Source organism: Ovis canadensis, chromosome 11 (assembly GCF_042477335.2).
Source record: "Ovis canadensis isolate MfBH-ARS-UI-01 breed Bighorn chromosome 11, ARS-UI_OviCan_v2, whole genome shotgun sequence".
Lineage (NCBI taxonomy): Eukaryota > Metazoa > Chordata > Mammalia > Artiodactyla > Bovidae > Ovis > Ovis canadensis.
The window spans coordinates 25,563,147-25,581,870 of NC_091255.1; the positions used below are offsets into that span (position 1 = coordinate 25,563,147).

Here is an 18,724-nt window from a genome sequence, read left to right on the forward strand (position 1 = left end):
TCTGATCTAGATCACTGTTCCCATCCTTTGGAAATACGAGGATGCCTTTTTAACATCCCAGATAGTTCTCAGACATCACCCACACCTGAATGCTATCATGTTTTTTACATTCATTTATTGAAAAAAATTCAATAACAAAAAGTTGCTATGAATTTGGTAATGCTTTGAACAAGATTTGCAATCTATATACAGGATCTGTTCAGCAATCTGGTGGGACCTAACGTCTGCCGGCGGAGTGCGTCAACAGAATCTTTATCAACAGAATCCTAATCATTCACCAACTTCCCCTATAGTTTCGGAGACATGGCACTTTCTCCTACACGCTGGTTACCCGCCCAGACTTATCAGCCCTCTCAGTCATTTATAATCTCTGAGCCTGAATGAACTAGGGAAACTCATTATTTAAATAATCCTTGAAATAAATCTTTTTGTAATGAGCCTAGACCCAACTCCACGTTCGGTGCCTTCTCTAATGTATGTTTGGTAACTGTTCTGTTTAATAGAATTGCACTTCTCTGTTGCATAACCAAGACATAACATTAACCCTCACCCTGCCTGACCCTCGAGCCCCAAGCATCTAACCAACTCTCCTGGGTATTCTCAGGTTTTGACCCTCCAAATACCAGAAGCTTGCACATCCATTGGCTCAGAAAGCCCGGTTTACTTCTTTGAGAAAGGGATGCTCTGTCTCTGGACACAAGCTGTGCCCACCCTAACCCTACCCAGTGTAAGAAGTGGGACCTCTGGAACACCACAAGCCACGAAGGACAGGTGGTTCTCCTGGGGGAGTTGGAGAGAGGGTCCCAGGACCCTCCCCACATATGCCTGGCCAAGCCAAGCACGTCCCTAAGAGCACCTCAGCTAGTGAGCACTTCAGATACAAAGATGCACTGGGGTCAGCTCTGTTGGGGTCAGCATGAAAACATGAGTGCTCCGTGGGACTTCCCTGGTGGTCCACTGGTTAAGACTCTATGTTTCCAATGCCGGTGGCACGTGTTTGATCCCTGATCAGGGATCTAAGAACCCATGTGCCAAATAAATAAATAAATTGATTAAATAAATTCTCCTAGAAAATAAGTTTAAAATACCTTTAAAAAAAAAAAAGAGTGCTTCAGTGGTTATATCTTCAGATCCTGGAAGAAGGGGTGGGGCTAGAAAAAGGGGATAAAATCTATAAGCAGGAAATTTCAACTCAATGCAAAGATAGACTTTGGAGACCAAAGGCTACCCCTGCAGGTAGTGAGGTCTCCATTCCCAACTGTGCTTCAACCAACAGCTGCCCTTCAGTGGACACTGGGGCACAGGGGCCTCCTGCTGCCTCTCAGAAGTGAAGTGGTAGATGCCCTCTGGGGATGCTCCCCATCAGGATCCAACCAGGAAACCAGCAGCACCCACAGATCGGGTAATACAAGGAACCATTAGTGAAGGGCTAGTCCACAAAGGCGCAGGCAAGGCTCGAAGAAGGCAGCACCAATGGGGCTTCCAGGTAGCACTAGTGGCACCTGCCTGCCAATGCAAGAGACACAAGAGACACAAGTTTGACCCCTGGGTGGGGAAGCTCCCCTGGAGGAGGGCATGGCAACCCACTCCAGTATTCTTGCCTGGAGAATCCCATGGACAGAGGAGCCTGGCGGGCTACAGTTTATAGGGTCAGAAAGAATCGGACACAACTGGAGTGACTTAGCATGCATGCACACACCATTGTGTGCTGAGCCTGGTAGCAGAGAGAGCCATTTCCATGCCTGGGAAAGACGGAAAGAGCCAGTATCAGAATGGAGAGCTAGTCCCCCAGCCCAGGGCTGTGCGCTTCAAGGTGGCATGCAGCTGACCCACAGGGACCAGAGGACAGAGTGGAGAGACTAAATAGCCCAGCCTGACTCTCCCGTCTCCCCTTGTTTATCACCTGGGCCCACCACTGGCTAAAGTCAACCAGAAGCTAGAAGGCAAGGGAGCCCAGCAGTACACTCTGCCCACGGGGAGCTCCCAGAGCAGAGAGCAGAGTGGAGAGGATGGTGAGGGGACACACAGAGCCATCCTGTGCTGAGATGCATCTCACCGTATGGCTCACCTCCCTCCCACCCTTTACTCCCAAGCTAGCCATCCTAGCCACTGTTACAGTTTCCTCCAACCCAAGATTGCTTTATACCAGTACATCCTCGCCTTAGCCTAGAAAATTCCTCCAGATTTTCAGAGACGCTTCTTTGCCTCCCTCTCTCCAGTGTTTATTACCTCGGTTCGCTTCCTGTAATTTGCAAAGATTAAAGATATAAGCTGCTTTCCTTGCGATGTGCTTTCTCTGCTCCATTATGCTTTCTGCCCCTCACTCCCCATCTCCTCCCGCAGAGCTTCCCAGCCCCTTTCTGCAGGCACAGCAAATGCTCGACTTCACCTGCTGCCAGCCATGGCCCGGCTCCTAAAAAAATGCTGGGAGACTCTGGCTTCTGCAGGTTGAAGCCTCTTTACTACCTTCCTCCTGATTCAACATCACCTTTCATGTTAGGCCATCAGGATCTCAGCTTGGTCCCAATTAGCAAGAGCTTCTGACGCTATGTGTGTGTAGTAACCTCTCGTTCTCTGCTTTCTGTCTCTCTCTCGGGCTTTGAATCCTGGTGTTCATGATGTGTAAACAAATCCTCACTGCACTGGGAGCCTGCCCTCTTTGAAGCCACTCAGTGTTGAATCATTTGGTGGCGAAAGGAATAGGAAGATGTGAACATTTCTGTTCAGCACCAAGCAGGGTTATCATCAGGGCTGGCTTCATGGGCGTGTGAGCACTGCAATCACACAGGTTCAGGAGGGTCACGCTCTTGAGGTTTTTGTTTTTTGGCTGTACTGCATGGCATATGGGATCTTAGTTCCCTAAGCAGGGATCTATCCCATGCCTCCTGCATTGCAAGCGCAGGGTCTTAATCACCAGATCACCAGGGAAATCCCAGACCCTTGGTTTAGTGCTTTGCTATGGCAGCTCCGTGGTTAAGAATCCACCTGCTGATGCAGGAAATATGGTTTCAATCCCTGGGTCAGAAAGTTCCCCTGGAGAAGGAAATGGCAACCCACACCAGTATTGTTGCCCAGGAAATCCCAGGGACAGGGGAGTCTGAAGGGCTACAGTCCATGGGGTCGCAAGAGAGTCAGACATGACTTAGTGACTGAATAACAACAACAACTGCTGTCTTGAGTTTCTCAGTAAGTCTTTAACGGTGGGCCCCACATTTTCTTTTGGTTCCCAGGATTTTGCAGATGGTGCCAGTTATGGCGATTGTTATTATCGCTGCTGTTGCTGTGGTTCTGTGTGCAGCCCAGTGGCATCTCAGCAGATGAGGCCTTCTGCCTCCTGCAACACGGGAGGAATCCTATCGCTGGGTGGTAGGTGGTGCTGGTGTTTCCCAGGGTCCAGGTAAACCCTGGGCAGACTCCCAGCAGGTCCAAGGGCAGGGAACAGTCAACGTAGCAGAGGACACTCCCTCACTAATTCACTTCATTCCACAAACAATTACTGAGCTCTGCTCTGTCCCAGGCACTTTCGGGGATATGACAATGAAAAGGATATTATCTTTCTCCAGCCCCCAGAGCTATGAACCAGGTCATCCGCTCACATGAAATAAACCACACTCCTAGTTGGGGGAAGGAAGAGTGCCAAGTTAGGAGTCAAGACGCCTGGTTTTTGACCCCTGCTCTGTTCTTAACTTGCTGTGTGACCTTGGCCAAATCACTTCCCTTCTCTGGACTAGGTCACTGCTTGCCCAAATATGTTTGGCCGCAGATAATTTGTATCAGAATCCCTGGACATGCAGATTCCGGAGCTTCACCCCAGAGACATAGTAGCAGAATTTCTAGGGCTGAAACTTCCCTGGTGGTCCAGTGGTTAAGAACCCGCCTGCCAATGCAGGGGACAAGGGTTCAATCCCTGGTCCAGGATGATTCCACGTGCGCGGAGCAGCTAAGCCCGTGTGCCACAATTACGGAAGCCCGTGTACCCAGAGTCCATGCTCCACAACAAGAGAAGTCACTGCAATGAGAAGCCCGTGCCCTACAATGAAGAGTAGCCCCCACTGGCCGCAACTAAAGAAAACCTGCACACAGCAATGAAGATCCAGTGCAACCATAAGTAAACAAATATTTTTAGAGAGATTTTCTCATTAATTTTTTGAGGAAGGAAAGGTCCCAGGAGTGGTCACCCAGAGCCTTGTACATGATTGCGACTTGCATTCTATTCTGGTACCCTTTGGAGGTAACATGGGCTGAGCCTTTGGTTCTAACAATCTGTGCTTCATGGTGTCATTTCTTAAAGTGGGTCTTTGTATTTGCGCTGAGAGTGTGCCTTGTCCAGAAGAGGCAAGAGCCAAGGGGATTAGTGACGGGCAGGCACTGGAGGGGACTGTTGTGCCTTATCAAACTGGAGAATTGCTCCATTGAAGGGAGCTGAGGGCAGTTCTGTGAAGGAAGAGTAAGTCTTATCTGGAGATGTGAGAGTCAGTGGCGCTCTGGGAGGACAGGGTCAGGGAGCCTCTGGGACTAGGCATGGGCTGCCCGCAAACATGCGCAGCTCTGCTGCTCAGCACCCCGCCCAAATCTCCTGCTTCTGGGCAAGAGACACCACAGGGTACCTGCATGGGGAAGCGGGCTGCTCAAGCCCTTGTCACCCTCACTGCTCTGAGATGCCTCGGGTCTGCTCACAGCTGACCGTCTACAACTACACTGGCCAGTAAGGTGGTCAGCAGCCACATGTGGCTACTTGATTTTAATTAATTAAAATTCAGTTGGGTAAAAAAATGAAAAGATAAATAAAGCAGGCCAGATAAAGGTAAATATGTGAAATGATGGATATGTTAATAAGAAGTGGAACCCTTTAAATTTTAATCAAAATTCAATTGGCTAAAAAGTAAATAGATGGATAAAGCAGCCCAGGAAAAGGTAAATATGTGCAGTGACTGTTGTTGTTCAGTCGCTCTGTCGTGTCCAACTCTTTGCAACCCCATGGACTGCAGCACACCAGGCTTCCCTGTCCCTCACCATCCCCGGGAGTTTGCTTGAACTCATGTCCATTGAGTCAGTAATGCCATCCAACCATCCCATCCTCTGTCGCCCCCTTCTCCTCCTGCCTTCAATCTTTCCCAGCATCAGGGTCTTTTCCAATCAGTTGGCTCTTCGCATCAGGTGGCCAAAGTATTGGAGCTTCAGCTTCAGCATCGATCCTTCCAATGGATATGTTAATAAACCGGATGAGCGGGGAGGGATCCTTTCACAATGTATACATATATCAAATTATCCCACTTTAATACCTTTAAATACCAAACGATTTTGTCAACTATGGCTCAGAAAAGGTGGGGGGGGGGTATTTATTTATTTATCTATTCATTTATCAATTCAGTTCCTCGGTTGCACTAGTCACATTTCCTGTAGCTAGCAGTACCAAGTGGGGTCGCACAGATTATAAAACATTCTGTCTTCGCAGAAGGTTCCTCTAGACAGCACTGTCCTAAAGGAGGCAGAAACCTGATTCCTCGTTCTCTTCTGCCCATCGGTGGCTGCATGTTTGCAGATATGAGAATACTCAGGAACTTACTCTGCCCGGCCCCAGCTGCTTCTGGAATAAACGCCCCATCCAAATCCTAACTCAGTCTGAGAAGCCTTGGGTGGCTCTCACTAACACAGGCATGCCTGGCTGTCTGCCTTGCCCATTACTCACAGCCCTTCTGACACCAAGCCCTCATTCCTCATTTCTCCCTGTAACCACCGGCTCCTCCTCCGAGCCTGTCTGACAGGCTGGAAGGTTTCCGAAGCTCACTTTTATATCACAGGCACAAAGCTTCACTAGCTCTGGAAAATGCATTTTGGCATCTCGCCTGTCCCACCCCCCTGCAGCTCACTGAACGTGGTTTTTGTTCATCCAGCCACGGGCATTCCTGTCCGCCAGCATCACCAGTGTTCACTCTCCTCCCCCATCACAGCTTGTTCTTTAGGCTCCTTGGGCGGACCTTAGAAAACACAGCGCCTGACAGCTGGCCGCTCAGCCCTCCTCTCCCCATCCTGTCTGCCTTCTCTGGCATTCCCCTTTCCTGATGGAGCTGTAGGCTAAGCCCTGGGCTGGACTGTGGGTACCAGACGGAGCAAGAAGCCCTCTCTTCTCTTGAGGCATCCACCATCCACCGGAGAGGTCGACACAAGCACGGAGGGACATGGGGTGGGAGTTTGGATGGACCGATCTGGGTAGAGATGGCAGAAGACTTGACCCGCCTGCAGGAAAAGTGGAGATGTCCCTGGGACTCTCCTGCTCCAGGAGGATGCATATGAAAGGATTCCCAGCCAAGGCCCTCTTTTGTCTAAAGTCCGTATCGTATCAACGGCTGTCCTCCTCGTCTAGGTCGTGAGAGCCCTGCCCATCCATCCTCCCACTCCACCTCCCCTGTGCCCCCGACCTTGGAATTCTCACCAGCTCCAGGCCTCTCCCCTGCCTTGGTCACCAGCCTCCAGACTTTCCCAGGCCCTGAACAGTCACACGCCTGGCTCCAGCCCTTCCATCCTCCTCACCTTTCTCCTCTGTGCCAGCTTTAGAGCATGTCCCCAGCTGTCCCCATGCTATGGCCCTGGTGTTGACGATCCCCCTTCCTTGACCTCTGACCTCCACCACTGCCACACACACACACACACACACACACACACACACACACACACACCCCATCGTAACTGATTTCTGCATTTACCCATCCTCTCCTTATTCGCTGCTTTTGGAACATTCCTTGATGCGGACTCTGGATTGGCCTTGCCCTTTAATGCGTGAGTGAGGTTGGAATCACAGATGTCTCCCTCATCCATTCAACAATCATTCCCTGGATGCCTGCAAGACGCCCTAGTGGAAAAGACAGTGAGATAAAGGATGGCGATGTGGTGTGGCAGAGGCTTTGCTAGGCGTATGTGAAGAATACAAGCAGGCAGAAGGAGCTGCTCTGGGTGGGGCTGAGGGCTGGACCTTCGTTGAGGAGGGCAGTGGTCAGTCACGTGGACCAAGCAGCTCTCTCGGCTCCTCTGTCCGTGGGATTCTCCAGGCAAGAATATTGGAGTGGGTAGCCATTCCCTTCTCCAGGGAATCTTCCCGACCCTGGGATCGAACCTGGGTCTTCCACATTGCAGGTAGATTCTTTACTATCTGAGCCACCAGGGAAGCCCAAGTAGAAAGACATTCCAGGGCGTATGAGACGCGTGCGCACCCCTGCCGCGCAGAGATCAGTAACAACCAATCCGATTGGTTGATCCGAATCGGTAACGGCCAATCCGGTGGCCCTGATGGGTTGAACCACGTGGTGCCGTGAAGCAGAGGGCTGCCCAGAAGGAGGCTGGAACAGGGGCGGGTGAAGGCGATTGGGCTCCTTATAAGTGACTCGGGTTTGCAGTTTGGAAAGTTCGTTCTTCAGGCTTTTTGCACAGAATAAGACAGAGAAGGAGGCCCAGGAAAGGGTGAAGGATCCCATATGTGCATTCCCTACCAATTTTGAGCACCAACACATAGGATGAGCCAGGCGCTGCTGCCCCATCCCTTCCTGCTGTGCCTTCCACCGGTCACTGCCCGAAAGAGAAAAAAGGGGAGGAGCTTCCCTTCTAGTTGCCCATTTCCTGCAGCTCCAAGGGGCTTGCAAGCAAGCCCCGTATCTTTCTTCTGACTGCAGCAACATTGTGTTTTCATTCTCCTGATCCCCTCACCTCGACTCGGCTCATGGCCCAGCATAGGGCCATGCAAAAAGCATAGGTGCAGCCAACACAACATTGTAAAGCACTTATCCTCCAATCAAAAAAAAAACAAATGTTAAGAAAAAGCATAGGTGCTTGACTCACTTTATAATCCCATTCTGTAGTTTTGGAGACTGAAGCAAGGAGCTGTTGGCCTAAATGACCTGAATTCATTTCTTAGGAGCACTGTAACAGACTGCCACAAAATTAGTGGCATCAAACAACCCAAATTTATTATCTTACAGTTCTGGAAGCCAGAAGTCAAAAGTGCATTTCAAGGTATCGGCAGGGCTGCATTCCCGCTAGAGGCTCGAGGAGAAAATTCCATCCCCTTGCCTTTTCCAGCTTCCTGAAGCTGCCTACATCCCTCGGCCTATGGCTCCCTCCTCCAACCTCAAAGCCAGAAATAGAGCATTTTTCCACGTCTCTCTGACTCTGATCCTCCTGCCTCCCTCTTCTAAAGACCCCTGTGATCCTGTTGGGCCACCTGGATCACCAAGGACAATCTTCCCATCTCCAAATCTTTGGTTACATCTGCAGCGTCCTTTTTCCTTTTTTTTTTTAAATTATTTTTTTTACTTTATTTTACTTTACAATACTATATTGGTTTTGCCATACGTTGACATGAATCCACCGCGAGTATATACAAGCTCCCAATCCTGAATCTTCCTCCCACCTCCCACCCCATATTATCTCTCTGGATCATCCCCATGCACCAGCCCCAAGCGTCCTTTTTCCAACGTAAGGTAACATAGCTGCCGTTGCCAGGGATGCAGATGTACATGTCTCTGGGGGCTGTGGTTCTGCTGTGGAGCAGCCCCAGGAATCCCCGAGCATCCGCTGTCACTGACCCATGGCTCTATCCATCTTTGTTCTTTCAGAGGAAACGACGTTTGAAGCAGGCGTGAAGGTTCAGATCCACAGTCAGTCTGAGCCGCCTTTCATCCAAGAGCTGGGCTTTGGTGTGGCACCAGGGTTCCAGACTTTCGTGGCCACACAGGAGCAGAGGGTAAGTCCCCTGGGGTCTCTGGGATCAGGGGTTCTTGGCCTCTCTGAGCCACCAGCCACGTGAGGTGGAGAAATAGGATTCTCACTCCTAGAAGGCACAGAATCCACCCAGGAGGCTGGAAGGAGTAGGGCTGGGTTCAGTTAAAACTCTCACTCTGAAATTGAAGAAAGGTATCCGTTGACCTCTTTATGTGGATTCTCCTGGACCACCTGTCGATTCTGAAATTGGGTGTGAGGGAAAACCAGCTTGTTTTCTTTTTCAGTGAACTGGTTGGGTTTTTTTCCCCCCCCTAAAACATGCTGGGGGAAAATCTTTGTGATGGTGAGGTGAGAGGCCAGTGGGTGCTAGGGGGAACTGCTCACCAGGGTTTGATGTGTTTCATCACTCTGTTAATACAATGCCAGGTGGCCTGCAAGAAGGAACAGAGGCAGGCGTCAGTCTCTGTTACGGAGTTTAATTGGAGGGAAGCCTCTTCATGGGTCAATGCCTGCTCTCTGATTCAGCACCAGGGGAGGGACTCCCAGCCAGCCAGCCAGGATGGCTGCATCAACTCAGCACGTCCGTGGAATATGGACTAGCATCGATGTGACATGTGCTACATGTCTCAGAAGGGAGACCTTCGTAGATTCTCAACGGGGAGGAGGTCTCAAAGCAAGACTGCAGAGAGACATTGGGATGGATGCTTTTTTTTTTCCTCTTCATTTCCTGGTTTGATTAGAATAAAAGCTGGAAAGCCTAGGACCCTGAGGGAGTCCTAAACCAGGTCGCCCAAGAAAATCTGCCCCGGGAGGCCTGGAGTGAAGAGTGAGGTGAATGAGTGACAAGGAGCCCAGCTCTAAAGCGCGAGGAAGGCAGAGCCCAGAGAACAGGGAGGAGCAAAGAGATCCACACGCAACTTCAGAGCTCAGCTGGTTTTTAATATATGTTTCAAATCATCTTTCATCCAGTACTTAGCCACTTTATAGAGCGATCTTCTGTATTAGAAACTGGTTTTAGGGACTTCTGTGGTGGGCTATTGGCTCAGACCCCAGGCTTGCAATGCAGGGGACCCGGGACCGATTCCATGGTCCGGAAACTAGATCCCACATGCCTGCAACTAAGATTTTACATGCCAAAACTAAAGATCCACCTCTTTAAAATCCACATCTAAAGACCTGGCCCAGCAAATATATAAATACAGTAAATAAATAATTTTTAAGTGAAAAAAATGAGAAAGAAACTGTTTTTAAATCTCTAAGTAAAGAAAGTGTTAGTTGCTCAGTCGTGTCTGACTCTTTGCAACCCCATGGACTGTAGCCCACCTGGCTCCTCTCTCCATGGGATTTCCCAGGCAAAAATACCAGAGTGGGTCGCCATGCCCTCCTCCGGGGGATCCTCCTGACCCAGGGATCAAACCCCAGTCTCCCCCATTGCAGGCAGATTCTTTACATCTGAGCCAAATCTCTAAGAGAGCTGTATTTCTGAATCTCTGGGAAACTTGATGAACTTACATGGGCCGCATGAACTTACTGTATGTAACACCTAGGCAGTTGCTGAAGGTCATGATCAACCTCCATGGCGGGTGGGGTGGCAGGCCCGAGGCAGGGGTAGAGGAGGCTTGGAAGTTGGTCCAGCATCTACGGGCCCCAGAGATGGAGGCAGACTGTGTGGGCAGAAGTGGAGTGTTCAAGAGAGTGCAAGGTGGGAGCCAAGTGGAACAACCAGAAAACATCATCCTAGAGGACATGAAGCTGACAGCACGGAGCCCAGTTCAGGGCTGAGGATTTGCATCAGGAAGAGTGAGAACACAAACTCACAGGTCAAGGTGTGCAGAGAGTCCGGAGCCCAAGCTATGAGCCTGAGTGTAACGGCCAGCCTTCGAGTGCTGTCAACAAAGTCAGACACTGGTTAAAGCAGCGAGGACAGATTTAACCAGTAATATACAATTGCAGTAGGGAAGAAGGTTCATCCTGAACTGAACTCAACTTCAATCTGTGCAGAAGGCACTTGGCGTTTTAAAGGGGAAATGAGGGGGAAGGGTGGGACACAGAGGGCACTTGAGCAGAGTCAGGGAATTGAAAATTACAAAAAGTGGGAGAGTTGGACGGGGGCACTCAGTGCATGTGAAACCTATCTGAGGTTGCTAATAAAACCCCATCCTAGTTAGGTTCCTCCCCTCCTGCAGAGGCAGGAAGACAGGGGTCCTGCCTTCCCATGCTGGCACGCAAACACAAACAGTAAACTCTTGAGTTTACTTGGCAGTCTTGAGTCCTCGGGCAGGTGCTTTAAGGGAGCTGGGTCATCCCAGGCACTTGGGTTGAACCGTGAGAAACTACGTTAGTGTAGAAACATGTTGAAGAGACAGTCATTTTTGTAAAGAGCTTGAGTTGAATGTTTCCAAAATACTAATATTTTTTTAGCTCGCTGGAGAATTCAGCATTCAGCATTGCGACCTGGGGGGTTGCCTCTGTTGATGTCTTCCTCCTGGGCTCATGCGGCCTAAGTATGTGCCCCCCTGAGCAGCATATTTCATCCGAGCGCAATGATGTATACACGCTGCGCCTTTTTTGGACTTCTGCTCACCTGTTTTTATTTCCCTTACATAATGTGATTTTTCATAAGTCGATTGTAAACACTATTCTAATCTTGTTCTTCATCTAAGTGTGTGTGTGTGTGTGTGTGTGTTAGTCACTCAGTTGTGCCCAACTCTTTGTGACCCCATGGACTGTAACCCGCGAGGCTCCTCTGTCCATAGGGATTCTCCTGGCAAGAATACTGGAGTGGGTTGTCATGCCCTCCTCCAGGGGATCTTCTCAACCCAGAGATCGAACCTGGGTCTCCTGGAATGCAGGCATAGTCTTTACCATCTGAGTCATTAGGGAAGTTCTCTCCATCCAAAGTATTCATTTTAATGAAAATTAAGTGCTAATGACAAGAAAGAAATGAAGGGAGGGAGGGAGGGAGGGAGGGAGGAAGGGAGGGAAGGAGGAAGAAGCTTTGTCCGTGTTTGTCCTAGCCTTTGTAGGTCAAGGTTGAGACCTCATGGAAACAGGGCACAGAGGAGCCTGGCTAGAGTTTGCTCAAGGAGAGAATCGTTGCCAGTTCTTCCTTCTGTGTGTGTGATGTGAACCAACCCACCTCCCTTGGAAGAATCAAGCATGAGTTAGACTAATCAGTGTGTCTGTGACGTGTTTGACTATCTGTCAGGGAATTTGGGGCAAGTCGTCCAAGGCAAATATTCCTTTGTGAGTTACTGAAAGTAATCACCACTCCCATCCTGTATTGACTTACCTGTACTGACATCTCTCTGATGTCCATGTTGCTATTACCATGCAGGAGACGTGAACAGCCTTCCCTGAAACCCATAGGGGAATTCATTTCACTGCTAGTGAAAGTTAAAAAGAAGGAAACTCTCTGTAGGGACAGCAGTGTCATTGGCTTGAAAGATGTCCTCTGTTCTCCCCTCTGCCCCCACCACTGACCCTCTGCTAGTGTCACTGAAGAAATTTCTAGGCCAGGTGAGTGCCTGGGACCAATAACTTCTCAGGATCCTTAAGTCTCTTTTTCTTCCCAAAATGAAACAGAGGGACTCCCCGTGGCGATCAGGAAGAGAACATATTCCTAGCTTCAGAGGACAAATTCGTTGTTGGCTTTGAAGTATATTTTCAGAAAATCAGCCTCATTCATATTAGCATTGCTGTGGTTATTATAACTAATAATAAGATATTTGGTTAAACACTTTACAGTCTTCAAAGCATTTCCACACCATCTCATTTCATCATTTCATTCATATTAATAGAGAAATACAAAAACACATCCTGGAGCTAAATCTAATAATACATTATGTTTACATGTATATAAAACAGCATATTCATAGGAAATAAGACTCGAAGGAAAATAAGGCAAAATACCCACAGTGGGGGGATTATGAATGATTTATTTTCTTGTCTGGGTTTGCCACACATTTTCTAAGGTGGCTCTGTTTCATTTATTTGTTGAGCAAATATTTGTTGAACACCTACTATGGGTGTGAAGCGATGGGGATACAGTGGTAAGAAAACAGACCAGTGTCTGTCCTCACAAAACCTACATATTAGTGGTTTCTTTCACACAGAAAAAAAATCAACCACTAAATAATCTTAAGCCAAGTAGGGTTTGGAGATTGGTCCCTACCTGTATGTCCTGCCATTGGTTCTATCCTATCCAGCTGACCCTGGTTCTCCAACATTGATTCTAAGATGTATGTTCTTTCACGTTTTAACATTTCTGAAATTGGAGCTTGTTTCCCGATCAATTGCATGTCAGTTACAATTAGCAGTGCTTTTTCTTTTTTCTTTTGATTTTATCGCTTCACCATTATTTGTTTATTTATCTGGCAGAGTCAGGTCTTGGCTGAGTCAAGCAGGATCTTTCATTGCAGCCCACAGACTCTCTAGTTGTGGCACCAATGCTTAATTGCTCCAAGGGATGTGGGATCTTAGTTCCCCGACCCTGGATCAACTCACGTCTCCTGCATTGCATGCTGGATTCTTAACCACTGGACCACCAGGGAAGCCCCGCTTTTTCTTTCTTGACGGCCTGTGAAAATCATGATGGACTTAACAATCTATAGTGGCTGCACTGCTCCCATTCCAGGATTCTGCTGCTTCAGCTCAAAGCTCATGGGAATCTTACAGGAAGGCCGGGAGTGATAAGACTGTGGGGGAACAGAAGGTCTGTTCCTAGAAAGTGGATATCACTCATGCTAGGGAAACTGACTCCTGAGTGAAAGCCTGCGCAGAACTGGTGACTTACAGGAATCTTGCCATGAGTGCCTTTGTAAACGAGAAAGTCCTCTTACGTGGTAAAGTCATCCCACCCATGAAAAATTACACATGCCGTTCTCAAAATATTTTTCACTTTGTTTCAAAAGAGCACACCACTGGGCTGTAGTCCAGACCCAAGATTGCTTCTTAAAATTTGTGTTTGTCCTGAACTCAGTGAGGCCAAGGCATGACCTTGCCTTCCTCAGACAATCTGAGAAGTGCCCCCACCCCAGCTCAGCTGCTGTAGCAGCCCCTGCACCATCCCAGGACCCCCCACCACCAGAGACAGGCAGTGGGATGACACGCTGGGAGCAGAAACAAAACTCCAGAGAGGAAGGGCAGTAAAAATTGCTTCTTCCTGAGCACACACCACCTGCCAGACGTTAAGCTGCAGAGACACTTTACCTGCATTATCTCATTTATTCCCCACAACAAGCCCGAAAGGGAGATATTGTTGTCACCACATTTCAGATGACAAAACCACCCAGCTAAGTCGTCGGCCAAAGGTCGCCAAGCTAAGAGAGCACAGATCTATCTGGGGACAGAAAACCAGACTGGGAGCCCAGAGTCCTGGACTCTAGTCCTGACTGTGCTGTGAAAACTTGGACAGATTGCTTCCCTCCCTGGGCCTCAGGGTTCCCATCCATAGAATGGGAGGGCTGGGTTCAATTCAGTTCAGTCGCTCAGTCATGTCCGAATCTCTGCGACCCCATGAGTCGCAGCACACCAGGCCTCCCTCAGTTCAGTTCAGTTTAGTCGCTCAGTCGTGTTTGACTCTTTGCGATCCCATGAATCGCAGCACGCCAGGCCTCCCTGTCCATCACCAACTCCCGGAGTTCACTCAGACTCACTTCCATCGAGTCAGTGATCCCATCCAGCCATCTCATCCTCAGTTGTCCCCTTCTCCTCCTGCCCCCAATCCCTCCCAGCATCAAAGTCTTTTCCAATGAGTCAACTCTTCACATGAGGTGGCCAAAGTACTGGAGTTTCAGCCTCAGCATCAGTCCTTCCAATGAATACTCAGGACTGATCTTTAGGATGGACTGGTTGGATCTCCTTGCACAGTTCAAAAGCAAGTGATCTCCAACACCACAGTTCAAAAGCATCAATTCTTTGGCGCTCAGCTTTCTTCACAGTCCAACTCTCATATCCATACATGACTACTGGAAAAACCATAGCCTTGACTAGACAGACCTTTGTTGACAAAGTAATATCTCTGCTTTTTTAATATGCTATCTGTTGGTTATAACTTTCCTTCCAAGAAGTAAGCGTCTTTTAAATTCATGGCTGCAGTCACCATCTGCAGTGATTTTGGAACCCAAAAAAATAAAGTCTGACACTGTTTCCACTGTTTCCCCATCTATTTCCCATGAAGTGATGGGACCAGATGCCATGATAGATGACCTCAAAGGGCCTCCAGCATTAGCAACCTGAGGGGTCACTCGGGCATGCAGGAATCACCCAGGAGTTTGGGTGACAGCAGTTCCACACCTGCTCCGTGCTCGGCCACCTACAGACTCCTTCCTTTGTGCCAGCTGGCATGGGGTGCTGTTAAGGTCAATGGCAGCGGTCATGTTAAGGCCATGTGAGACAAACCCCCGTTCCCTAGTCCGGGAGGCAGAACCTGGGTTTCTACTTCTGAGAGGCAGGGGCTGAGATACACAGTCAAAGTCAAAATGTTAGTCGTTCACTCGTGTCCTCTTTGCGATCCCATGGACTGTAGCCCTCCAGGATGACATGGGATTTCCCAGGCAAGAGTACTGAAGTGGGGTAAGAAGAGAAGCTCTGGGCATGCTCCTTGGTAGCACCCCTTCCCCAGCCCATACACATAACGGCCACTTCGCTGCCCTACCTAGAATCCATAAATTCACAGCTCCCTGAAATTCACAAAAGCCCAACCCCCTTGAATGGCGTCCAAGCTGCTGTTCAGCCCCTGCCCTCTTCCAGCCTCATCATGTGCCCAGTCAGGGTGTTCCCTGCCTCCCCGTGTTGGAGGACCACCCAGTGAATATTCCAGTATCTCTCCATCATCAGCCTCAGCACGTTACACCCACTGTTCCTTCTGCCCAGCGTCTCCTCCTGGTCTTATCTACCTAGCAAAGGCCTATTCCTTTTTCTGGCTACTGCTCAAAGGGCACCATCTTTAAGAAGACCTCAGTCCTGTCCTGCCACCCCTCGAGGAGCAGCTACTCACTCTATATCACACCTTATACATTCACTTTTTCCTTCAGCTTATATTCACTGAGCACCCTGCTTTGCTTGGAAGATGAAGATGACGGCAACTTGGTCCTGCCTTGGAGCGCTCACAGAGTCAAGCAGCTTTCTTGGCAGTTGTGCCCCACTCCTAAGAGATGCAAGACTCTCCTTGCAGGACTTACCTCCCCTTGTGCATCCCCACTCCTTACACCTGCCTCATTTTATATTTTGATCTTTTGGCCACACCACAAGGTAAGGAGTATGGGCTCTTAGTTCCCCAACCAGGGATCGAATCTGAGCCCCCTGCATTGAAAGTTTGGAGTCTTAACCACTGGACCACCAAGGTTCAGCCCCACACCTGCCTCTTAAGAACTGCCTTTCTTAGCTTCCATCAGCCCTTGGCTCACCATAGGCCAGGAACTCTCTGAGAGCAAGGATGGTGTCCTCAGATTCTCTATTCCCCATGCCTTGCTTAGATGTGAGCTCAGTAAATGTGCAGGGTTGAAAGAACGAATCTACATGCATGCGTGTTCAGTTGCTCAGTTATATCCGACTCTGCAACCCCATAGTCTGCAGCCCGCCAGGCTCCTCGGGCCATGGGATTTTTCCAGGCAAGAATACTGGAGCGGATTGCCCTTTTCTTCTCCAGGCAAACTTCCTGACCCAGGGATTGAACCCGCGTTGGCAGACAGATTCTTTACCACTGAGCCGCCAGGGAAGCCTTGAATGAATATACACTATGCTCAAATCTGTGCTCCATGCCTAAAGAGCACTGAGATGCTCTCCCTGCCCGCACCCACCCACCCACTGCTGCCAAAAGCCCTGAGAGCCCGCCTTCTCCCTGAGGCTGTGGAGCCAGCCTGTGATGGATGATGCTCTCTGTCTCATTTCTGGCTGCACCCTTAGAAACCCTAATCAGAGCAAAAGCTAATGAAAGGGCTGGAGACAGAGATCTGGAAACCATCTGTGTACACGAGAGCGGGTAGAACAGACGGGAGGGGCAGCACCAGTCCCGGGAAGATGGGGAGAATTAAATGAGTGAGTGAATATATGTGAAAGTGCAAAGCTGGGACATTGGCGTGGTAAGAGCACAAATGAACTGTCTTCACATTGACACCACCAGTCAGACTCTTGGCCCCTAAGTGAAGATGATTGCGAATCCTGACAGGACTTCCAGTCATGAGTCTATATCAGAAAATTTTCATCTCAAACTTCCTCCTCAAAGCCTCAAACTTCCTCCTCAAAGATCCTGGTGGCGAGTCTTGTTTTTCTAAATGTTTATCCAATGTGTCCTTCAAATCTTTATTCAACCATGCCCATGCTTCTTGGGGGGACTGAGAATAAATCTGGAGACTGGGCAGGCAGTTGGCCACCAGCCTCATTGTTCCAAAAGTTTTAGGGGAAACAGGGCCCTGGGTTTACATTCGAGGGTTTCAGAAATGTCCTGGGGGAGGGACTGCCCTGGTGGTCCAGTGGCTAAGACTCCCTGCTCCCAGTGCAGGGGGCCTGGGTTCGATCCCTGGTCAAGGGAACTAGATTCCACATGCCACAGCTACAGATTCCACATGCTGCAATGAAGATGGGAGATCCCGCGTGCCGTGATTAAGATCTGGCACAGCCAAAGGAAGAAAGAAATATTTTAAAAAGAAAGAAATGCCTTGGGGAGCCAGAGTTGACAATCACTGCCCAGATATACCCCATTCTCACCAGGAATTCCTTCTACTAACCAGTGTGGAGCCCCTGGAAAGAAGAACAGTTTCAAGTCCACAACCTGGATTGTGTGTTGGTTTCCCACTTGGGCTCCATCCACACTCCCAGAGAACACCCACTGTCACACCACACCCTGGATCAAGCAGCTTCCCGCCAGCCTCTCACACGGGGCAGACACAAACACTGGGGTCCTGCAGGCCCCAGTTAGGTCATTGGCAGGCTGTGTGGGCACAGTTGGTTCCTACAGAAGCCTAAGCCTTTGCCTTCGGCGTAGACTGGCCACATCACCAACATTTGGATGGAATCCCATCGTGGCTCACGACTCAAAACATTACTCTCAATCTACCCCAAATTAAAAAGGCCCAGATGTTATCTGGGGTGGGCCCCCCAGTTGCTGTTGACAGTTCCTCTCAAGCTTCTAAATACAACTTCCTAAGTGCCTTTCAAACAAAGAGACTCGTTTGTCAATCTGACAGCTGGATCCGCGGTCCTTAATATGCTTCACGGGCCCCATTAGAAATGGAGGCTTGCCTACTTGTGTTTTTCAAGGCAGGGGAGAGAATTTGTTCCACATGCCTTCAGCAACTTGCAAACTGTCGAAGTTGGAGCCTCACAAACAGAGTATCATAAAGTTCTGCTCCAGAAAGCGCCAGGGAGGCGCCAGAAGGCAGGATAGATTGCTGTGTGGCCACCCCTCCGTGATCAACAGGGAATAGTGTTTCCCATAAATAGATGAAAATAAGAATCAATTAAGCATCCACTAGCTTAGCGACTTGCCCACTTATTGCCACTCCATCTCGAAGGGAGAAATGTCTTCAGAGCCCCAGATGGTTTTGCCAAGAGTCAGGTTTCCACCTTTTTTTTTCTACATGATGAGAGTTTGTTTTTGTCAGAGTGGAGGCCACAGCGGAGGTGGAGGAGGCAGAAGGGTCCTTAAAAGAAGTGTTGCTTGGCTAGAATGAGCCAATGTGCAACAGCTCTGTTGGGGGAAATCCCAAAGTGAGTTCTCATAAAATATGCTCAAGTCTTAGAAAGAGATAAAATCACTCCATCTGCCTCCCCTCTGCCTTGCAGCCTCTTCTGCTCCTTGTCTTCCTAAGAGAGTCTCCAAAGTCTCTCTAGACTTGCTTCTCTCTACTTCTTCACCTTCCTTTCAATTCCCAGCTCACCTCTAGCATCCCACAGAAACTCTTCAAGGTCACGCATGAAATCTTTGTGGCCAAACCCAATCTTGGATGGTGAGGACACTCCTCACTGAATCCCGCCTGGTTCCCCAGTGGCAGGCGGGCTGTTGGCCACG

General features: G+C 49.2%; 1 protein-coding gene across 2 annotated transcripts in view; it reads left to right on the top strand.

The window, feature by feature from the left end:
- The window catches only part of ASIC2 (acid sensing ion channel subunit 2), a 1,229,563-nt gene that overhangs the window by 1,145,073 nt on the left and 65,766 nt on the right, over positions 1 to 18,724 (top strand). For both annotated transcript variants that reach the window (XM_069602862.1, XM_069602861.1), the window contains exon 3: positions 8,607 to 8,734. In XM_069602862.1, the coding sequence (XP_069458963.1) occupies positions 8,607 to 8,734 (128 nt within the window). The remainder of the gene's footprint in view (positions 1 to 8,606; positions 8,735 to 18,724) is intronic.